Source organism: Sciurus vulgaris (assembly GCF_902686455.1).
Source record: "Sciurus vulgaris genome assembly, chromosome: 18".
NCBI lineage: Eukaryota > Metazoa > Chordata > Mammalia > Rodentia > Sciuridae > Sciurus > Sciurus vulgaris.
In genome coordinates, this window is record NC_136479.1 from 20,420,355 (window position 1) to 20,441,261 (window position 20,907).

Here is a 20,907-nt window from a genome sequence, read left to right on the forward strand (position 1 = left end):
TGACAAGAGGGCTGAGACAAGGGCCGCGCAGCCTGGAAAGCAGTGCCTCCCGAGTGTGGGCGTGCGGACCGCTCGGTGGGCACCTGGTTTCCAGGCAAATTCAGATTCAGCAGCGTGGCGGGCAGGGGGCCTAGCTCTCTACCAAGCCCCTGGTCGCAGTGCTGCCGCCACCATCCCTGGACAGCGCTCAGATGGTGGCACCTGTCACTCCCACGAGGCCCTGAGCATCCGGGCGGCTCAGCCCTGGACCAGCGCTTCTTCCCCAGCAGCTGTAACATGCCCCGCGCCCCTCAGACTGCAGTCTCCGGGTCTCATGGTGGAGAGAGTGACCCACAAGAAGCAGTCAGTGCAGTTACTCTACTTACGGCCTTTCTAAACAGATCTAGTTCATTCTCCGCAAAATCTGTGGCCATTTTCGAAATCGAAGTTGTAGCAAGATTGACCTAAAAGATAAGGCAGCACAACGATCAGGCTGTGCCTCCCTCCAGCTGTCAGGCAGGGAGCTCTTCACTAGAGGCTGGTGAGTCGTCTGTTGGGCTCCCGCAGCCCCACTAGAGGGCGCTGCCGCGCACTTACCAGCGCATAAATGGGCCGCCCGTCATCTTCCGTGACTCCTTTCTTGATCTCAATGTACAAGGACTCCAAGACGCTGTTAATGTTGTTGATGAAGTCCTCCAACTTCTCTACGGTAGCACTGCCTGGAAATTAATGGGCAAGAGGAGGAGGGCTTCATCAAAATGTGTGGCTAGTTTCCGTCATTCCATGGCACCTGAGCGCACAAGGGCAGCCCACCAGAAGCCAGCCGAGGCCCCGCCTGCTGGGTCAATGCCACCCTGCGCGGTCTCTCTCTTCCTGGAGTGATAAAGAAACGCAGAGGCTGGATGGAGGGTGGTACCTGAGAACGAGGCGACTGCTCACAGCCCACAGCTGTGTCCCCTTCATAGTCCCCTGATGCCAATTACTATCCCCCAGCGCGCACCTTCAAGCCACTGCCGGTGGGCTCCGGGCCCCGTGAGCTCCCACGGCAGGCAGCCTCAGGGGCAGATCCCCACCATGTCCCCTCACAAAGCCTCTGTCCCTACACATTCTCACAGGTGGGCAGGCGGACACTGTGCTTCCTCCCCTCACTCAACATCCAAAGGTGTACTGGGCGCCTGAGGCCAGGCCCTGAATGGGTGCTGGGGGTGCAACAGTAAAGCTCAACCGCCAGCTGAGGAGGCTCGTTGGAGCCCCTGCTCCGAGCACCTTCCTGCAGTGACGGATCGGGCTCCCCCAGCCCTTCCAGGTAGGTCTGGGCACCCTCCTGAGTACAGGTGCTGAGGCTGATATGCAGACACACGTCCAGTCACACCCCCGGGTCAGGCAGAGCCTGGCTCCAGCACTGACCTGCCCACCAGCCGCCAGCTGGAGTCGGGGGCCACAGAGAAGGGGCTTCCAGTGTCCAGTACGAGGGGAATGGACACCCACTAGCTGGAGGAGGACGGGCGGCAAGGCTGCACTGGGAAACAGGACAGGGGCCTTTCTCCTGCAGGCGGAAGGCTCCGTGACAATGTCTCGAGATTACCCTTTGGCACAGTACCTACCTTTTAAACTGAAAGCAGGTACTACTGTGCTCATGTATTAAAATCATTTGAGAAGATTTGTGAGCAAAAAAAAAAAAAAATCACCCTGAAAAAAACTGCAGGAAAAAACAGACATTATGCTCCTGTTTACGTTAAAACTGTAACAAACCAACAAGACAACACTGCAGGGGAAACGCCCGGGAGGCGGCCCCAGCCCGGCTGACGACTAAGGCCCCCGGGAAGGGCCTAAGAGAGGGGGTGGTCACAGGGACCCTGGGCTGCATCTGCACTGGGTCTCTCACACAGAGGTGTTTCCAAGCTACCTGTATACCCAAAGTGAATTAAGTTTAGAAAAGACCATGTTGGTGGCAAAGGACACGGCCATGTAAAGGAGGTGGTAACAGCCCAGACGTGGGGTCCAGCCAAGGGGCAGACTGTGGGCTCATCACAAAGATGGCGGCAGCAGTGGGACTAGGCAACTCGTCACAGGAGTCTCGCCCTCCCTGCTAAGTACAGGCCTTGGTTTGTTTTTTTGTAAAGCCACCGGGTAGTCATAAACAGGTGGGACGTGGAGGTGGCAAAACTGAGCAGGAAGCGCGAGGGTGCGATCTGCCCAGCAGCTGGAAAACTGACGGGAACGCGGGAACGCAGCGCCCGGGCTCGGCCTCCTGCCTCCCCTCATGCCTTCCCGCTCCCACTCCTGCCTCTTCACCACAGAGTCCACGCGGATGGCCTCTTCCGGAAGTGTCTCTTCTGCCTGGTACCAAGCGGGGCAGGGTTCAACGTGGCCTCCAACCTCCGCTCTGCAGAACCCTTCCTGACCCCACAAAGCTCCCAACTGGGATGCTCCTGTGCAAGGCCATCAGGCGCTCAAGAACCACCTCTACTGGGCACGCGACAGGGTCCCTCGTGGGCAGGAAGCACCCGTCCGTCCGGTGTGACGGTGGAACCCTACCTGAGGGGCAATCACATTTTCCCTCCGAGGCCCCTCCTGGTGTCACTCAGAGAACCGTGCTCTGTGGGCAGATGGAAGGCGTCTCACACACTGCACTTTCCGAACCCCGAGTCTGTGGCAGAAGAGCCAACGGCCTCGCTGCCCTGCCCTCCACCCCGGCTCTCGGCAGCCCCGGGTTTCAAGGACACGGCTGTCCTTACTGCATTTCCACTTGAGAGAGAAGGAAAGGCCGTGTCCTGCTGCTGGACTCTGCAGAAAGCAAGTGCCAGCGCAGAGGCTTCCTTCTTTCAACTCAGCCCTCTCCTTCCACCTGGGTCCTGCTCAAGGGTGACCCTGTGGATGCTTTTCACAGACGCCCCAGCGACACGCAGCACTGCCTTCCGTCCTGCCTGGGTCTGAACTCTGCCACTCAGCAGCCCACCCAGCCCCGTCAGCTGCGGGCTGCACCAGGCCCTGGGCGCAGCCTGGTTTTCCCTCACCTCTGTGGGCCCTGGGTAAGTCCCTCCCCGTCATCTCTGAAGGCCACAAGCTCACTGACCTCCAGCCTCACCTGTGCCTAAAACACTCCTCCCTCAGCCTTCTCTAAACCACCTGGGTCCCACACGACCTCCCGACCCTGGCACCCTCCTGTCCAGGGCCTTCCCGGCCAGACCAGCTGAGATCCCAGCCCTGCCGCCCCGGGCGCAGCACTCCATCACAGGCAGGCTAGTTCCCCCACAGAGGTCATGTGGTGAGGTCCAGGTGTCCGACAACCAGCTCCCTCCCTACCAAAACGCCAGCTGTTTTTCTTTTATTTACTTACATGTTTTTAGTTCTCTCTCCTCTACATGTGGTTTGGGAGGACAATTCCTGGTACCTACACCCAGAGAACCAAAAAGCTGGGACTGGGCAGTCCAGAGCCAACATCAGCCAGGAGCAGACCCGGAACCACATCGCCCCGAGCCAGGGACAAAGCACAGCCTGGAGCGGCTTCCAGTCCCAAAGCTGCAGAGGAAAGAGGTGTCATTGTGCTTCCTACCCATTCCCAAGCCTCTCACCGAGGTGCCAATCAGCCCTATGTCCTTTGTCCCCAGCAAAATCCTAAGTTGGCCAGAACTGGGGCCTCTTGCTTGTGACCAAGATCCCTGACATGCTCACAAGGTGTCAGGGTCACACCAGGTCAGCAATGCCCAAACTCCAGTCTCTAGACCAGTGAATGTTCCCTGCTCGGCCCCCACTCCTTCCCTGTTCCTGGAGGCCATGGTGGAGAAGCTACAGGGTGCGAACCTGCAAGGACACGCAGGACTAAAGGCATCTGGCCCCAACATGCTGAGTCCACGGCATGTCAAGTGCACGAGACAAAGACGGTCAGCGATCTGGAGGCCAACTGTTCCCAGGTGTAGAAATGCCACTTTGAGGGATTTAAGAGAATTAGTAACACGGCTTCTCTCTTCAGAATTCCAAATCAAAACATGTGCACACGTGCACACACACACACCCAGACTTCAGGAAGTACCAAGGCACCTAGTGCTGTACAGGTAGAGGTAGACTGCAGGCTGGTTCCCTGCAACCCGCCAGCTTCAGGCAGCATCTGGAGTGTCCAGCTGAGGAGAGGGACAGGCCTGGCCCTTCACCACTCGCCGTCTCTTCTCAGGAGCAGATACCGACTAGGACAATCGGCACCATGTCTGAACCAAGCAAGGGTATCTGTGGGGCTTGGGTGCCGCCCACGTCTCCCCTGCTGGTAGCTGTGGGACAGCAGCAGCAACGCCAGGCTGGCAACCGCAGGCCCACAAGTACGTGACCGTGACTCGCCCGCTGCGTGCCAGGCGTTACCAGGCATTACCAGCCTGGTGCACTTCATCAGCCAGTTACAGTAACTGCAGCGGGGCAGACGGAAAGCACGTGGGCAGCACAGAGGTAAAGACGGCAAAGGTGCTGCTGGAGGAGCCAGAGACTTGCAGAAACCAGGCTCAGTGACATCCTCATCCCTGGGGCCAGCCTGGACCACTGGGCCAGATCCCCAGGTAGTCAGCACACGCCACCAAAGGAGGAGCTGAGGACAGGCCAGGACCCAGGCGGACAGCATTGCTCGCTGTGCTGGGAAACGCAACACTGGGGCAGTCAAACGTGGACAACAGGCAGCTGACTGGGGCCTCGAACCCACAGCACCCTTCTGCTCCAGGAGGGCTGCCTCTGACAGGCTGCTTCTTCTGGCTAGAAACGTATTTTCTCCTTTTTTTTTTTTTTTTTTTTTAATTGTTTGACTTTAACTTTACCAGTGACCCTCTTGTTACATCAGGTCCCTGCTGCCCAGAGGCTACTGCAGCCTAAGGCTCACTTGAACAGGCAAGCAGGAAGTCTGCTGCCCTAACCTCTGACCAACACATAGTTCTGTTCTAAACCAGGCGCTATAAATAGAAAATGCTATTTTTAGGCAGAGAAAATAAGAGCAAAGAATAAGCCCCAGGGGCCCAAATCACTCGCCGGCCAACTTGGCACTGGGACAGCCCTCTCATCTGATGGGACAGGCAGGTGGCCCTGCTGAGTTCCAAGCTAAGGATGGAGCAAGCCGGATCCTACATCAGACACGGTGCTGGGCAGCACTGGCCCCACGAGAGCAGCCCCTGGGCTGTGAAGAAAGCAAGCCTGGCAGGGGGCCTCCGAGCCAGTGGAGCGAGCAAGGGTCCTGCCCACGGGCACGTCAGAGCACCGCTAGTGCATGGTGACGGCAGGGCTGGAAGGAGGGCCGTTTCCTAGGTGGCGAGCCGTCCGTGCATTAGACCACTCTCAACGAGGCACACCAACTCACCACGTGCGACCACCACCCCTCTTCTCTCAGCAAACCCCCAGAGCAAGTCGGGAGGATCGGCCTCTTTTTCAAGAAGACGAGTCAGAGAGGTGAAGGACTTACCCAAGATCACAAGGCCACAAAGTAACAGGGTCTAGACCAGACGCCTGGCCACTGGTCTAATGTAATGACAAAGAGACTTGAGCACCCATTAAAAAAGAAAAAAAGGAAAAATATTCTTACTTAGATGTGCATTGAAGTCTGAATTATTTCAGAACGGTGAATCACTTCCCAGGCGCACGCAGGAGCAGAGAAAATGAGGCCAGCCACGAGCCTGCCACCACGCAGGCTGGGTGACGGAGGTGCGGGGCGCCGTCGCACTGTTCTCTGCTCTTCTCCGGTTGACTCTTCCATAGTACGACTTTTTAAAAAATCCCGGTGCTCGCCAGTCATATAACTTGACTCCCAAGCCCTCAGGAATCTGAGTCAAAGGAGAGAAAAGCCACCGAGCACGCGGCCCCAGGGGACTCACGTGGGCCGCCGCTCGGGAGGGAGGGCAGCGCAGGCGGCTCTGCTGGCAGAGCTGGTGTGCTGGGTTCCATCCAAGCTCACAGCCATCGTTTGAAAAACGACGCGATCACTTCAGTGGAAAGCTTACTCTGTGCCACATTCAAGAGTTCCTGTGTCCTGGCTGCCTACTTCAAGTGCCCTAAACCTATGGGACACCACTGGCTTGGTGACAGGGACATACTGCTGTCCCCTGCCCACCTGGGGGCCTTCCCCTGAGAGGTCTGTGGTCCAGTACCGCTGACTGGTTCTCAAACCAACACTCGCTTGTCGTGGTGTAGTTCCAAATTACAACATGAATCAGTACAGAAAACGTCAATCACTGTCAGCAGAATTTTACTGTTGACATTGCTAATACGCATTTCGCTTGACTCACACACTCTGAGGGCAGCAGGGCCAATATCCTTGAGATGAGTAGCAACTTTGACACCTTCTGTGAGGCTCTGTCCCATCCCCACCCACCTGAGCCTTCAGGGAGCCCACGAGGGGACCTCACAGGTGAAGGACAGAAGCTTCCGGCTGCCCAGTCAGCTGTGCGCAGAGCAGCGTGGCTTACTGTGGTGTGAGCTCCCTCCACCTCAGACTCCAGGGGAGCCAACCTGCTCAAACTGACGAACCCCCTGCCGTGGCACCAGGCAGGAAGCACAGCGCACGCAGCATAGATCCCAGCAAAAAGGCAGGGTCGCTCTGCCCGCTAAGTTCTCCGGGGGGCTTTAATGAACACCTGATGACTGCTGTTTTTAACACGGCAATTAGTTTTTTAAAAATTAGAAACAGCCTAGGGCAAACAAGCCACGCCCACAAGCTAGACACCAGTGACTCCCGCCCTCCACTGGTTTCCCAGTTCTGATGCGGGTGGAACCCTGCTCCAAGATGAGGAGTTTGAAGAAGTCACTCTGGTCCCTGGCCCCAGATAAGCAGTGCTGCTTCTCCATCAGGCTGGACAGTAAGCAACTCAAAAGGACAGACGGTACCACACGCATTCTTCGGAGAGGTCGGACACACAGGCAGATGACGTATGGTCAGGTCCTCTATAAACAGAACTCTGACCCACCACCCACAGCAACCAGCCTAGGAACCACCATGGCTGCAGGGCCTGCTGGGAAGCCAGCTGACCACCTCTAAGCCAGGCTTACAGAAGTCAGACCGCCATCTCCAGCAACCAGTCCAGGAAGCCAAGAGCCCTGACAGCTGATGAATAACTGACAGCTTCCCTGTTCCCAACTCCAGACCACCAAAGGCAATTACCCACGCTAACCAGTGCCAGGGGACAGCCACTTGTCACCCATCTGCCTCCAGCTTCCCGGGCCAGCAGCCTTGTCGGGGCCTCCCTCTGCTGCCTGGCCATGCTGGCTGCCCTGCTGGGACTGCTCAGAAGGGGTGGCCTCTGCATCTCCTCAGTGGGTCTTCACTCACTGTCCACCTGCAGGACCCTGATCCAGCCCGTTCCCAGGAGGGCGCTGAGCTAGTGCAGATGAGTGATCCAGAGGAGCAAGGCCTCCAGCCTGCCACCTCATGCCAGCCTCTGTCCCCAGTCCCCTTCTGAGTCCCCACCCTGTGCCCAAAGTGTGCAACAGCCTCCTGGGTTCTGGGCGTGCGCGCCAGCTCCCTCCATCTGTCCTCCACACGCAGCCCAAGCAGAGACAGAGGCCAGCACCCGCCTGCAGGCCTCAGGGCTCCATCAACCTGGCCACACTTTGGCCAGCCCAACGGCCCCCCTCACCTTCCCTCTCCCACTCACCAGTCACTGACCTTTGTCACCACCGCCCAGAGTTCCTCCCCATCCTCAGCCCCTTCACGTCTCCTTCCAGGACTCAGGGTCTTCCCTGGACCTGCGGGACACTGGCTCCCCCAGCACACCCCGTGGCAGCTCCACAGATGGTCGGGCAGAGGCCACGGCCAGCGCAGCGCACCACGCGACTCTGCGCCCTCTCCACAGCCCTGGGCGCCCACTCCACCTCGCCGTTCCCCGCAAGCCTTCGTCTCCCTCTCACTCAACTCACGAAGGCTCCCAGAGGCTGGGACGCGGCCGTGTTCACCCCGACTTTAAGAACGGCCAGGAGAGGGCTGACCTGCTGGGCCTGCTCATGACCATGTGCTGTGGCTTGGATCTCCAACGTCCCCCAAAGGTTGGGATGCGTGAGGCTCAGTCCCCAGAATGGGGGAGGTGGCAGAACATGTATGAGGTGGGGCCTGGTAGAAGGAAGGAAGTCCAGTGGTCCCTCAAAGGGGACATGGGGACACCAGCCCCTCACTGGTGCTTACAGGGCTTCTCAAACCCAAAGAACCCTGTCTAAACACATGATAAATGAGAGAGACTCCAATCAAGAGTGGGGCTCAGGCTGCGGGCATGCTCAAACCCATGCAGGCGCACCCACAACTCACGACAGCGACCACATTCCACACCAGAAGGGCAGGCGTGAGCACCTGCTCCCCGAGGGGCTTCGGCCCGGGGGAGAGCTGCCGAGTCCGGCTTCCAAGCCGGTTATTCCTAGAAAACAGAACAGAAGGCACTTCCCGGAACTGCTGTATTCACTGGCTCTTGTGAGCAGACTTCAAGGAAGGCGCTTCTGCAGGCGGCCTGGGCAGGGCCAGGAAGCCTTCCCTGATGACACTCCTGGCCTCCTGGAGCCCCACGCGGACAGCACGGGGCTTTACCTAACCAAGAAAACACTGTGCCTCGTAAGCCGAATGATCTCCGTGTGTCACCATTTGGGGGTACTTACAAGCCACTAAGCATGTGCCACATATTACATTTGTCATCTTTACAGATAACCTGAGTGGCAGACATCCCTGCCTGCTTTATAGTTGGGGAGCTGAAATATCCAGGTTTGGGGGCTTGATCAAGATTATACAGACACCGAGTAGCAGAGTGGGTTTAAGCTCAGATTTTTCAGCTTTGTCGAGGTATGACTGACACTTAATAAACTGTCCATATTTAAAATGTACAATATTAATAAAGTTTGACATACAAACATGAAACCATACCACGTTCAAGAAAATGAACATAGCTATCACCACCCAAGTTTCCGTGGGCCTCTACAATCCCTCCCCCACCTCCCTCCACCCTCCCTTACACCACCCCAGGCAACCACGGAACTATGTTTTGTTCTGTAGCCAATTATGCATTGCCTAGAATTTTATGTAATGGTTTCATACGGTACATATAGTGCTTCTTTGGGGCCATTACAAGTAAACCTATTCTGAATATTTCCGTATAAGGTTTTCCATGGGTTGGACATGGTGGCACACACCTGTAATCCCAGCAGCTCGGGAGGCTGAGACAACAAGGTCCGAAGAACTCAGCAGAACTGTTTCTAAATAAAATATTAAAAGGGGCTGGGAATGTGGCACAGTGGTTAAACGCCCTTGGGTTCAATCCCGATACCAAAAAAATAAAAAGGACTTTGCGTGGACACAAATCTTCCCTTTCTCTTTGAGTAGATTCCTCAGAGAAGATTGGCTGGTGCCCAGGACAGTCAGCTTCCCTGAGTGGCTGCCAAGCGTTCCCTTCCTAACAGTGGAATGCGACAAGTCCCAGTCCTTCCATGCCTTGCAAGGCTTGGTAGGAGCACATCTTCAATTCGGCCCGTCTCCGGGTGCAGTGCCGTCTCCGGGTGGGTCTGCATCGCCAATGCCCAACGTGCAGCACCTTCTCCTGTGCTCACGCGCCACCTGGACAACTTACTGCAAGTGTCTCTTCAACTCTCCTGCCCGTTTTTCACTGGGTTGCATGTTTTCTTCTTGAGTTTTGAGAGTTCTCCGTATATTCTGCATAAAAATCATTTATCAAATACATGATTTGTAAAGATTTTCTCCCAGTATTTTGCTTCTCTTTTCATTTGCTACACAGTATATTTTAAAGAGCATAGGTTTTGGGGTTTTTAACATCAAAATCCAATTTATTCTTTATGGGTCTTACTCTGGTGCCAAGTCCAAGAAATCTCTGCCTAACTGCATGTCCCAAAGGTTTTCTCCTATGCTTTTTTCTAGAAGTTTTAGTTTTAGGTTTTACTTTAGGCTTATAATTCCTTTTGAGTTAATTTTTGTGGGGTTAAGTATGGCTCAATTCATTTTTTTAATATGGAGATCCCAATACTCCAGCACCATCTGTGGAAAAGACTACTTCCCCTGAATTGCCTTTGCCCTTCTATAAAAAGTTAGCATCCGCCTGTGAGACTTGATCTGCCGCCCTGTGGCCGGTCTGTCCGTATCCCGGGTTCCCACAGTGGCTGCGTGTCCTGAACTCAGTAGTGCTGGTCCTCCAAGCTTGACCATCTTTTTCAAAGTACCATTGGCTCTTTGAGGTTCTCTACATTTGTGTGTGAATTTCAGAATCAGTGCGCCATCTTCTAAAAAGCTGCCCAGCATTGACTGGGGTTGATGGCCAAAGGTTTGATGAGTGACGCCTACATAAAGACCCTCGGCAACACCCCTGAGTGATGGCCAGAACTTCCGGGAGCTCCCACCTCCCAACCTGCCCTACACTTGTCTTCTATTTGGCTATGTCTGAATCATATCCTTTATAATAAACCAATAAATAGACATTAACTGTCTTCCTGAGTTCTGAGTCATTCTAGCAAATTATCCAACACAAGGGGTGGGGCTGATGGAAACTCGAGCCCCACAGCCCGTCAGTCACTTGAATCTGCAGCTGCGGCAGTCTACAGGACTGAGCCCTTAACCTGGGGAGTCTGGTGCTGACTCTAGGTCGACAGCAAATGAACTGGTGGACACTCAGTTAGTATCTGGAGAACAGGAGAAGCGGTGTTAAAAAAGGTCTCATGTATTTAGTGTCAAGAGAGAAAAACAGCTGCCCCTAAGAGAACACTGCCCTTTGCTGACTAACGTCTGGAATTTCAGTAGTGCCATTTTGGATTGTTTCAGGAAGGTAAGATACTGGGCCGTTATTCCACCTCAGCCCAAAGTGGAAATTCTCAAGCTGAGTCATCCTCAACACTGCTCTCCACTTCCTGTGCCTACCACCACCAAGGGCTTCTGCTGGAATCCTCTGACTCCTTGTCTGCAAGACCCTGGGACCCAAGACGAAGCAAGAACTAGCAGATCTAGGAGGCTCTCCAGAAGCTCTGCCGGAGGAGCGAACACGTGCACAATGCTGGCTCTGGGCCGATCAAGTCTCTAAGAACATGGGTCCCCAACACCATTCTAAAAAGCCAAGTTTTGCATTGGGACTTAAGAAAAAAAACAAAACTCTTCTCTGGCCAGAAGAATCTGGAAATGTTTTCCCCAAAGGCCAGGAAGAAGAGAGCCCAAACAAAAGCCCAGGATAAGAAGTGCTTTGATAGTGGGCAAACGCTGGGAAAGGGCCATCAGATGCCTGCAATTTCAATCACTCCTTTGTCTCACGGCTCTCTGAGAAGTGAAATATTTCCCAATTGGCACAAGGGGATTGTCCTGGGCATTTCTTCAAAATACAGGAGAGTCTTGTAATAGTATTAAGTCAAATACTGACTTAACTTCAAATAACTTCTGGTCGTCATTACTTGTTTTAAACTCTAAGCAACAAAAACACATGGGAATAAAGTTTTCTTTTTTTTTTTTTAAATGATGGACAGGAGGAAACAGTCTATTGTTATGTCCTGTTCACTCCAGCCATAACTATACCTCGGGGCGAAGAAACGGTACATAAAGTGGGAAAAATACAGCAGCCCAGGCCTCACCTCCAATCCATGGTTTCACGTTCCACAATTTCAGTCATCTGAGGTAAACCAGACGGCTTACCAGTGAGGGTCAGGAAAATGCAACAGATACATGACAGAGAGACACCACAGTGACATAACTTTATTGGTATGTATTGTCAAAGTTTTTCTACTTACCATCAGTTACTGTCAAGCTCTTATTAATTTATAAATTAAATTTCATCACAGGTATATATGCATGTCAGTACAGGAAAAACCATCACACACACACACACACACACACACACACACACACACACACACGGTTCAATACGATGCACAGTTTCAGGCATCCACTGGGGATCATGGAACACATCTATCCCCTATGGATAAGGGGGAGAAAAATCATAAATCAATTCCTAGACACAGTCTATTGGACTTTCCAAAATTAGATCATAACTATTTTAAAGGTCACGTAAAGGCAAAAACACTTTCATTCTGAGTGCTCAGGCATCGTGTGTCTCCTTGCACTGAAATGTGAAACTTCCCCGTTGACATTAAAGCTCACAATCGGGCTTGTATAAGAAACTAAAAGGGAGAGGAATGAACTGTTGAGTCAGTCTTACGACACCTCTGGAGGACCCTGAGAGGCAACTTTAAAGTCCTATTGTGCTTTTAAAGAACAAGTAAAGCTAGATTGACAAATATCATATTTCCTTTCAGTAAAGAAGTCTCTCCCTAAAAATCCCTATCCACTAGTTCAGGCAAAATACAGCATGCAGACTCGCACTGGGACCTTCTCAAACCAGCACAAATTAAACCACCTTCCTCCTTCCTCCTTTAATCCCAAGGGATTAAGCAAAGCCCACGGCCTCGGCTCCGGGCTCTTCAGGTCCGTAACCTCCGCGGCAGAAGAAGGCAGTCCCGCCCCACTCGTCACCATCGCTGTGTAGGTGCCAGGGCCTGTGGTTAGTGGGTCAATGGCGTTGGGGCCACACAAGTAGACACAAGTAAGCAGGGTTCCTCACTGCAGGGCCCCTCCAGGTCTCTCACCTGTTCCTGTGCCCACCACGTTCCAGGAGTCCAGCATGGCCCGGCTGACAGTGCTCCGGGGTACGTTTCTCGCCACCTTCTTAGATCCCTCCTCCTCTGGCACACTTGCAGGCCATCCCGCCGCCCACCCTCTCCCTCTCACGCCCACTCACTGACCAGCAATCTGGGATCCCCTGCTAACTCCACCCTGCTCTCCAGCGTGGCTCCTGTCCCCAGGTCCAGGCGCCAGTAGGCCATGCGCCTCCCACCCCAGCCCCTCTCTCTCTCACTCCTCTTGCCTTGACTCACCTCTACGCTATTTTTTCCATTTTTCTCTTGAAAAGTAAAGATACAGAAAGACAAAAATGCAGAACAAAGAACACTTAAATTCTTATGAACCAGAGGCAGCAGCATGAGACTAGCTGTGTCTTCCACAAGTGTCCTTATTAATAAGACACAAGAGAACGAGGACGGAGGGGCCTTCCACTTCCACTGCCCACTCACTGCCATTCCTCCCCAACAGCGAGCAGCTCCCGAGCCCTGCAGACCCTCCAAGCCACTGTCACACTTTCACCTGCAGATGTGTTTGTTCCTAAGCAACAAAAAAAGTGACAAGCTGACAGCATACGACCAGTGTAACTTACCAACTTCCTCTTCAACAAGGTCCACCCACAGACACTCAACGAGCTTTTCCACGTCGATGCTGTTACTCTTCTGTTTTGCTTTGGTCCTGGGGACTGAACCCAGGCGCCTTTTCCCACTGAGCTACAGCCCAGCCCTTTGTTTTTAACTGTTCAAGACAGGATCTCACTAAGGTGCTTAGGGTCTCACTAAGTTGCCAAGGCTGGCCTTGAACTTGTGACCCTCCTGTCTCAGCCTTCCAAATAGCTGAGATTACAGGTGTGGACCACCGCATCTGGCTGAGATTCGCCAATACTGATTCTACTGACCCATCAGGATGGATTCTACCGCCGATAGCTCTCTCCAGTTACTGAGAGCAGGCACCAAGTCCTGTCTCCAAGTGGTCCACGTTACCCACTGACCCCACCCGGCGGCCCGCTGAGAAGTCTGCCGCCAGCGGGCAGGGCAAGGCTGCACTCCCTGCAGGTCTCGCTGTGTCCAGGCTGGGCCTGACACCTGTGCTAAGCTGCCCTTTTACTCGAGAGCGCTGACATCTGTCCTGTGCCGGATGTCCTGTGTGCATCACCTCGCCTGACACCCTGAACACTGTGTATTACATGAGTCCAGGAAACGAGGCCAGAGCACATGCTGGAGCCCGGGTGTGAACCACGACCTTACAGCTTCAGAGTCCACAAGTTCTTCTCTGTTGGGCTAAATGTCAGATTTACTTGGGGGGCTTCAGAGTCCACAAGTTCTCCTCTGTTGGGCTAAATGTCAGATTTACTTGGGGGGCTGGGGAGAAGTGGAAGATGAAATTAGAAAGAGAGCTGATGTGAGACTGTAAAGAGACCTGAATGCTCGGGTCAGAATTACTGACAATCTGTCACGTGGTATCATACCCCGATCAACACCAGAACACGCTGGGACAGGGAAATGACACTTACTGTCATGGACCTTGTAGCAGTGCTTCTGCAAGCGCTTAACATCCCATTCCTCTAGCACGCCATGAGTCATAAGCAATTGGAGGAACCGTCGATGGACATCGGTCATGATGCCCATTCTTTTTGTGCTTCCCTGCATGTGTGGACAAGCTGGAAAATAAATAAATGAAATTCAGTCATCTCTGAGCTCACCAAAAGCAATGTCCCAGGATTTGTATTAATTTGTGATCATATATATTAACTATGATTTTAAAAATTAAGTTTCACACGCCAACAACTACACAAGTGAAAAGAACACAAGTCGGGGGCTGGGTACTAATGTGCAGGGTGGGAAGTACGGATCCTGGGCCAGAAGGCCTAGATTCACAGCCAGCTCCATCTCTCAGTAGGTGTGTGAAATTAGGCAACTTAAGTCTCCCATGCTTCAGTTTCCAATCTATAAAGTGGGAATCATGAAAGAAACAGTCGCTAAAGAACTGCTACAAGGATTAAATGAGTTAATATACATAACAGTCCGGTAAGCACTAAATCAGTGCTGGCTATTTTTACTATTAGATAATTCTGAATCTGAACCTTGGCTCAGCCACTTACCAGATTTATAGCCTTGGAAAAACTTAGCTGAGGCCTTGTTTTCTTTCTATAAAATTATAATAACATTCATTGCTTAGAAAACTGCTAGTAAACACTTAATAAATGTTAAGTTTCCTTCTCTTCTCCGCAGACCTCCAATAAATCAACTGTCACGGTAGGACCGTGGGCTATTCTTAACATCCCCTGCTCTCCAATAAAATGGTGCTTTCCACAAACCACAAAGAACAAACGACACAAGGCCTGATCCAAACACCTGCTCCCACCACAGTGCAGAGACCAAGAGCAAGGACTTGAAACCAGACAAGCGGGACAGGGACCAGCGTCTGCCAGGCCTGCCTGACCTCAAGGATCGTCTAACTTGTGTACTGGAAAGCAGATTCCAGGGCCCCTTTCCTGGAAGGTGTAACGGCAGCTGAACTCAAAATTCTGAGATGCTAACACTCACTTTGAGTGATACCATGATCTCACAAGAGATCCACTGTTACTTGAGGCAAGTGACAGCACGAAGACATTTTCAGCTAATGTGCCCAGCGTCCCTAAGGCTCAGTCTGGTCAGCTACAAAGCTGAAAGAACAGTAAGCACCTTCGAGGCACAACATGAAGTTCAACAGGGAGATGACTAGCAAAGCCTTGCCAAGAATCTGACACATAGTGGAAACACACGAATGCTGTATCATCAGCTGGACCTCCACACTGTGAAGATGCACATCCCAAGGCCAGTGTCCTGACTGACTGCTGGACACCTTCCAGGGTATCTTACCAGCATCTCCGCCTCCTCACATCCTGAACTGGACTTGGCCTCTCCTCGCAGCCCCCTCACCCTTCTCTTCCCTGGAGTGCTTTTCTTTGCAAATATTTTGATCTGGGTGGTCCCAGCCACACAGTCCTATGAACCATGACCTGAAATCAAACTCCAGTCCCTCTAGTCATGGAGTTTATTACCTGTCAACAGGGCCAGGAACCATCATCCATCCGTTCTGTTTTATGAACTCAGTACCTCCCTGTTTGCCAGGGTACATAGGGATACAATGTGCCAGGCTAGGGAACTTGGGCTTTTGCCCTAGAAACTGTGGAACGAAGGTTTTCCAAACTAAGGGTCTTAAAGCAGGAAGATGACAGAGCCACACTGTGTTTTAGAAACTAAAACTGCTTTGGCACTGTGGACGTGAACTAGCAGAGAAAACACACAGAAGACACAGGGTGTATGAGCAATCTACTGAACACGTATCCAGCAAATGGGGATGAGTGTATTAAAGAAGTTTGACAGTGGGGACAAAGGAGAGGAATCATGATCTCGACCTTGACAATAACCAACAAATCCAAACAGATGAATTTTTAAATATCTAGCTAGACACATCATAAGTACAGAACAACAAAGACCAAAAACAACCAAAGAACAGGCAAGGTTACTTCCAAAAGAGCAGCAAGGAGACGTGACAGCTGACTTCACAACAGTAACAGTGGAAGTGTGTCACAGTGGGAAAACAGCTTCAATGTGCTGGAAGGGTGTGTCCTTTAACAGATTATCTGATACCCAGGTAAAGATTGAGGGTGAAATAAAAACATCTCCAAATTACAAAAAAAGGAAAGAGTAAGTGACCAACAGACCCTCGCTGAAGAAAATTCCAAAGTACAAATTCCAGGAAGAAGGAAGGATACCAGCTGTAAGGTTTAAATGCAGGACAGAATCAAAGTGGTAAACCCTTGGTTAAGTTCAAACTGAGTTATAAGTGTATAAAACAGTAAAAAGAATATTTGAGATCTTTTTAAATTAAGATAAATGAAAATAGTATCATATCAATTGGAAGGTGAGTAGCCACTAGAATTACTGTTCTAACTTCCATACAATAGTTGTGAGAAAAATCAAAACACTTATGAATTGTACACTTGCATTTTACAATTTCTAACATAACTACTTTTAAAAAACAGAAGTAGCATTGATTTTCCAAATTAGTAAGGCAAATAATAGGAGAAAAATATAATTAATCCTAAAGAATACAACAAAGGAGTAAAAGAGACTAGGTATGCATAACAACATAAAAAATAGAAAAAATAAATCTTACTAGATTAGCAATCACAATGAACAAAAATCAACTACATATTCCAATTTCGAGAAAAGGAACATCAAACCAGATTTTGAAATTTTTCAAGTCAGTAATACACAAAATCTACCTATATACAAGTTACTTCTAAAACATAAGAACATTGAAAAACCAAAAGCAAAATGGAAGAGAAAGATCTTAGTTAGTTAGAAAGTTAGTTTGTACTCTGCAAACTAACGGAGAGCTGGTGTGGTTTTTAAGGTGAAACAAAATCGACTTTAAAGGTAAAAAAGGATAAAGATACCGAATGATAGAGATAAAGGTCATCGCAAAACGATAAAAAGTTTCAACACTCAAAAAGATATGACAATCGAAAATGTTTAGGCAGTTAATAACAGCCTAAAAACATTTAAGATAAAATTGTTGAACTACAAAGCTAAACACAGAAATGCACAACCACAGTGGGAGATTTCAAGACAGCCCTCTGGTTAAAGTGAACAAAACAACAAGTATAGTGAGAGAAGATCTGTACAACACAAGTGAAGCTAAATCTCATGGGCATGCATAGAACACCATCCCGAGCAGCTACAGAATACACTCTTCAGGCACACTCAAAATAATTATGCCAACTGCTAAATACGAGGCCAGAAAGCAGGTCCTCACCAAACTTAAATGGGCCTCATACTGACCAGCGGCTCTGACTACAAGGCAAGGAAGCTGAAACCCAAAACCAGAGATGGAACTACAAAAATCCCCATGTTTGGAATTTAAGAAACACACTCTAAATGATCCCTCACCAAAGAGGAATTATTAGTGGAAATCAGAAAATATTTTGAACTGAACAATCACAAAACAACCCAATAAAAAGTGGGGGGAAACAAATCAAGTAGTAGAAAATAAACAGCCTCAAGCATTTGTTATTTTTAAAAAGAGGATATGAAATAAAGCAAATTACGTTTGTGCATACACAAATGTCACCATGAACACCACTACTGTGTATAATACACTAATCAAAAAGGGGGCTGAAAACTTATGACTTAGGAATCCATCTGAAGAAGATATAAAAACAACAGCAAAAAGGAAAATAATGCAGAGCAAAAATTAATAAAATAGAGAAAATAAATCTATACCTTAAGAGAACAAAACCAAAAATATTCTTTAAAACAACAAAAGTGAATCAACTCTGATGAGATTTTCCAAGAGAATAAATAGCACTTGGAATGAAAAAAGAAAAACTGATTGCAGATGACCCAAAGATTTTAAAAGAAAAAAGATTTAAAACAACCTGAAAATTTTAAATAAGCAAAAAGTCATAGGAAACTCATTCAAAAGTGATGAAAAAAATATTTGAAAACATAAATAGACCAATATTTTTCAGGACCACAGCTGCTATAGTCCTAAGCAAAATGTTAAGCCAAATCCAAATTTCTTTTTTTTTTTTTTTTGGAGTTCCAGTGGGCTTTTATTGAGATAAATTAACAAAAATCAAGATTTTACCAACCATCTTTTCTGAACCTTATAAACTCAATTAAGACTCTGGTCTATATACGTGTACATACAACATACATCCCATCAAAAACAGAGTCCCACTGGAACACACTTGCCAATTAACAGAAAGTCAATTTTCCCTTTCCCCAAATGTTTTCAAATTTGAGTTTCCACTGTTTCCTTCTCAGTGGAACTGGTCCCTTGTGGCTAGGGACATTGAAATTTTCTCCTGTTTTTACCAAACAAAAATTATTTTTTCAAGTTTGTTTTGTTTCCAAAAAAAAGGGGAAGTGACTTTGTTTTGTCCAGGCACCCCTCCCCAACAATCACTGGTTAAAATACAGCAGCCTGTATCTTAATAACCAGCCCTACCCGCTCCCTTGCCCTGCCCAGCATTGTCTACTGGAGAATTTAAATACACTTCTGTTGGAATCTGTCAGCTGTGGAGGGGCAGAGTCCAGGTGCCAGGCTAGCTCCCTCTGACCTCATGAACAGTTAAAACCTTTGGACACTTCTTTACCCCAAAGATGAGTTTTTAGATCAGAGAGAACAGCTTTTCTTTGGGAGTTAAGAAAAACAAAAACAAAAAAACCCTATCTTTATGAATATAAAGCAGAACTACACAAGCTCACCAAAGTCCACATTAAGTTCAGCAAAAAGCTGACTTAACTTCAGCTTCCACAAGGCCAATAATTTTGCCTGACAGATATTTGGCAAGAAAATGATTCCACCATGACAACTGTAAAGATACACAGAACACTGGAAGATGCAGCAAATTAAAATAACATGGCTTAATTCCCAAGAACTTATTTCATCTTTTTGTTACTCACCTAGAAGGTCAGGAGTGCGGCTAAAGGCAGTTTCTGATGAGGTTATGAGCTTCCAAAGTGTTTCTAAATCCTTAGTGCAGACACCCTCCCCTTTGGGACACAGTACCCTCCCCTCCCACCCACATTTAAACAAAAACGAAACAAAACAAAACAAAACAAAAACCAGTGATCAGAATGAGATGTTTTGATTCCAACAATTTATACTCAAGGCTTTGTGCTGAAGTGTCTTGTTTTAACCAAGCACGATGGTATCAAACACAAAGCAGAGGAAAGATGCTCCCATCTCATTCTGAAAACAAATGATGATCAACTATCCACCCACCCCAACCCTTTGGGACCAATTTGAAAATAATTTAGAAAAATATTTTGGTTTTCCTCTCCCACTTCTTTTCATCAAAGATCACTTTAGGATAAATTTATCCCACACCAAAGGGAAAGGCAAGAGAGTTTCACTTTAGAACACAAGAGAGAAAAACAAAACAGGCTCAGAGGCAGCAAGGTGTGTGATAAGTGATCCGTAACCCATTACACGACTACATGACCAGAGAGCTAAACCACAGACTGGATGTAGTTTCAATATTAAAACGGGGTCTAGTTCTCATCCAAATGAACCACTAGGAAGGAAAATAACCATTACTAAAAAAAAAATAAAAATACAAATCAAAAAACTGGAAAGAATCTGAAGACAATTTCCAATAGTAACCCAAATTTCAATATGAAAGTGAAACGTTATTTATTTGGGTTTATCCCAGCAATGATTATCATTTGGAAACCAATCACTGAGTCACCACATTACAAGGGGCAAAGCATACAATTATCTTAACAGATGCAGAAATAACTGACAAATTTCAACATTTATTCATACTAAAAACAACTAATTTGGAATAGAAGGAAACTTCTCTTATTTACCAAATGATATCTACAAAAAACCTAGAGTAAACATAAAGATAAAACGTTGTCGACACTTTAAAATCCAAACTAATCTGATGCAATACAATCAAAGCAATTTCAATCAGAATCCCAGCAGGCTTTGTGTATGTCAGTATATGATTTGACAAGAAGATTCCACAGTGTACACAGAACACCTAAAGGCAAAACAGCAGACATTCTTGGGGAAGAAAAGGTGGGAGGACATATCTTAATAGATATCAAGACTTCTTGTAAAGCTGGAGTAATGAACAGGTGTGGCCCTGGTACAAGGACTGACAAGACCAAGGGACCAGAACAGAGGATTCACACAGTGTGTAGTGCACGTGTATGGACACTCGATGCGCTGGAGAAAGGAAATGCAGATCAAGGTACACTTCTCAATAAAAGATGGCAGGACAACTGATCATCCACATGTGAAAAGAAATTAAATATGATCTCACACTATATAAAAAAAAATCAATTCCGGAGGATTAAGGAAAAGCTATAAAATTTCTTAGCTGACAATATAGGAGAATACCTTTTATGCCTCAAGAGTAGAAAAGAATTTCTTTAAAAATTTTCTTTGAAAAGGAGAACCACGAACAAATAGGGTGATAGCTCTGGATGTTTCCTCTGATGTGTAGGTGCTAACCCGTAACAAGGGAGGGTGGGGAGGGGAAGTACGGAAGTAAGTTCGTTGGATTAGACAAAGGGGAACCAAGGGACGGGAGGGGCATGCGGCTAGGAAAGTCAGTAGAATGAACTGGACATGACTTTCCTATGCTCATGCATGAATACACAACCAGTGTGACGCCACCTCATGTTCAACCACAAGAATGGGATCAAAACTGTAATGGGTTGCACTCCATGTGTGTATAAAATGTAGGGCTGGGGATGTAGCTCAGTTGGCAGAGTGCTTGCCTTGCAAGCACAAGGCCCTGGGTTCAATCCCCAGCACCG

At 49.0% G+C, this 20,907-nt stretch overlaps 1 protein-coding gene across 2 annotated transcripts in view; it reads right to left on the minus strand.

Annotated features, from left to right (window-relative positions):
• The window catches only part of LOC306649937 (non-structural maintenance of chromosomes element 1 homolog), a 29,587-nt gene that overhangs the window by 5,923 nt on the left and 2,757 nt on the right, over nt 1-20,907 (minus strand). Inside the window, exons 2-5 of one of the 2 annotated variants that reach the window (XM_079121449.1) lie at nt 14,679-14,724; nt 14,091-14,237; nt 577-698; nt 366-443 (exon numbers count right to left, since the gene is read on the minus strand). In XM_079121449.1, coding sequence (XP_078977575.1) covers nt 366-443; nt 577-698; nt 14,091-14,237; nt 14,679-14,724 — 393 coding nt within the window. Of the gene's footprint in view, nt 1-365; nt 444-576; nt 699-14,086; nt 14,238-14,678; nt 14,725-20,907 lie in introns of both variants that reach the window. The other variant, XM_079121448.1, reaches the window with a different exon arrangement.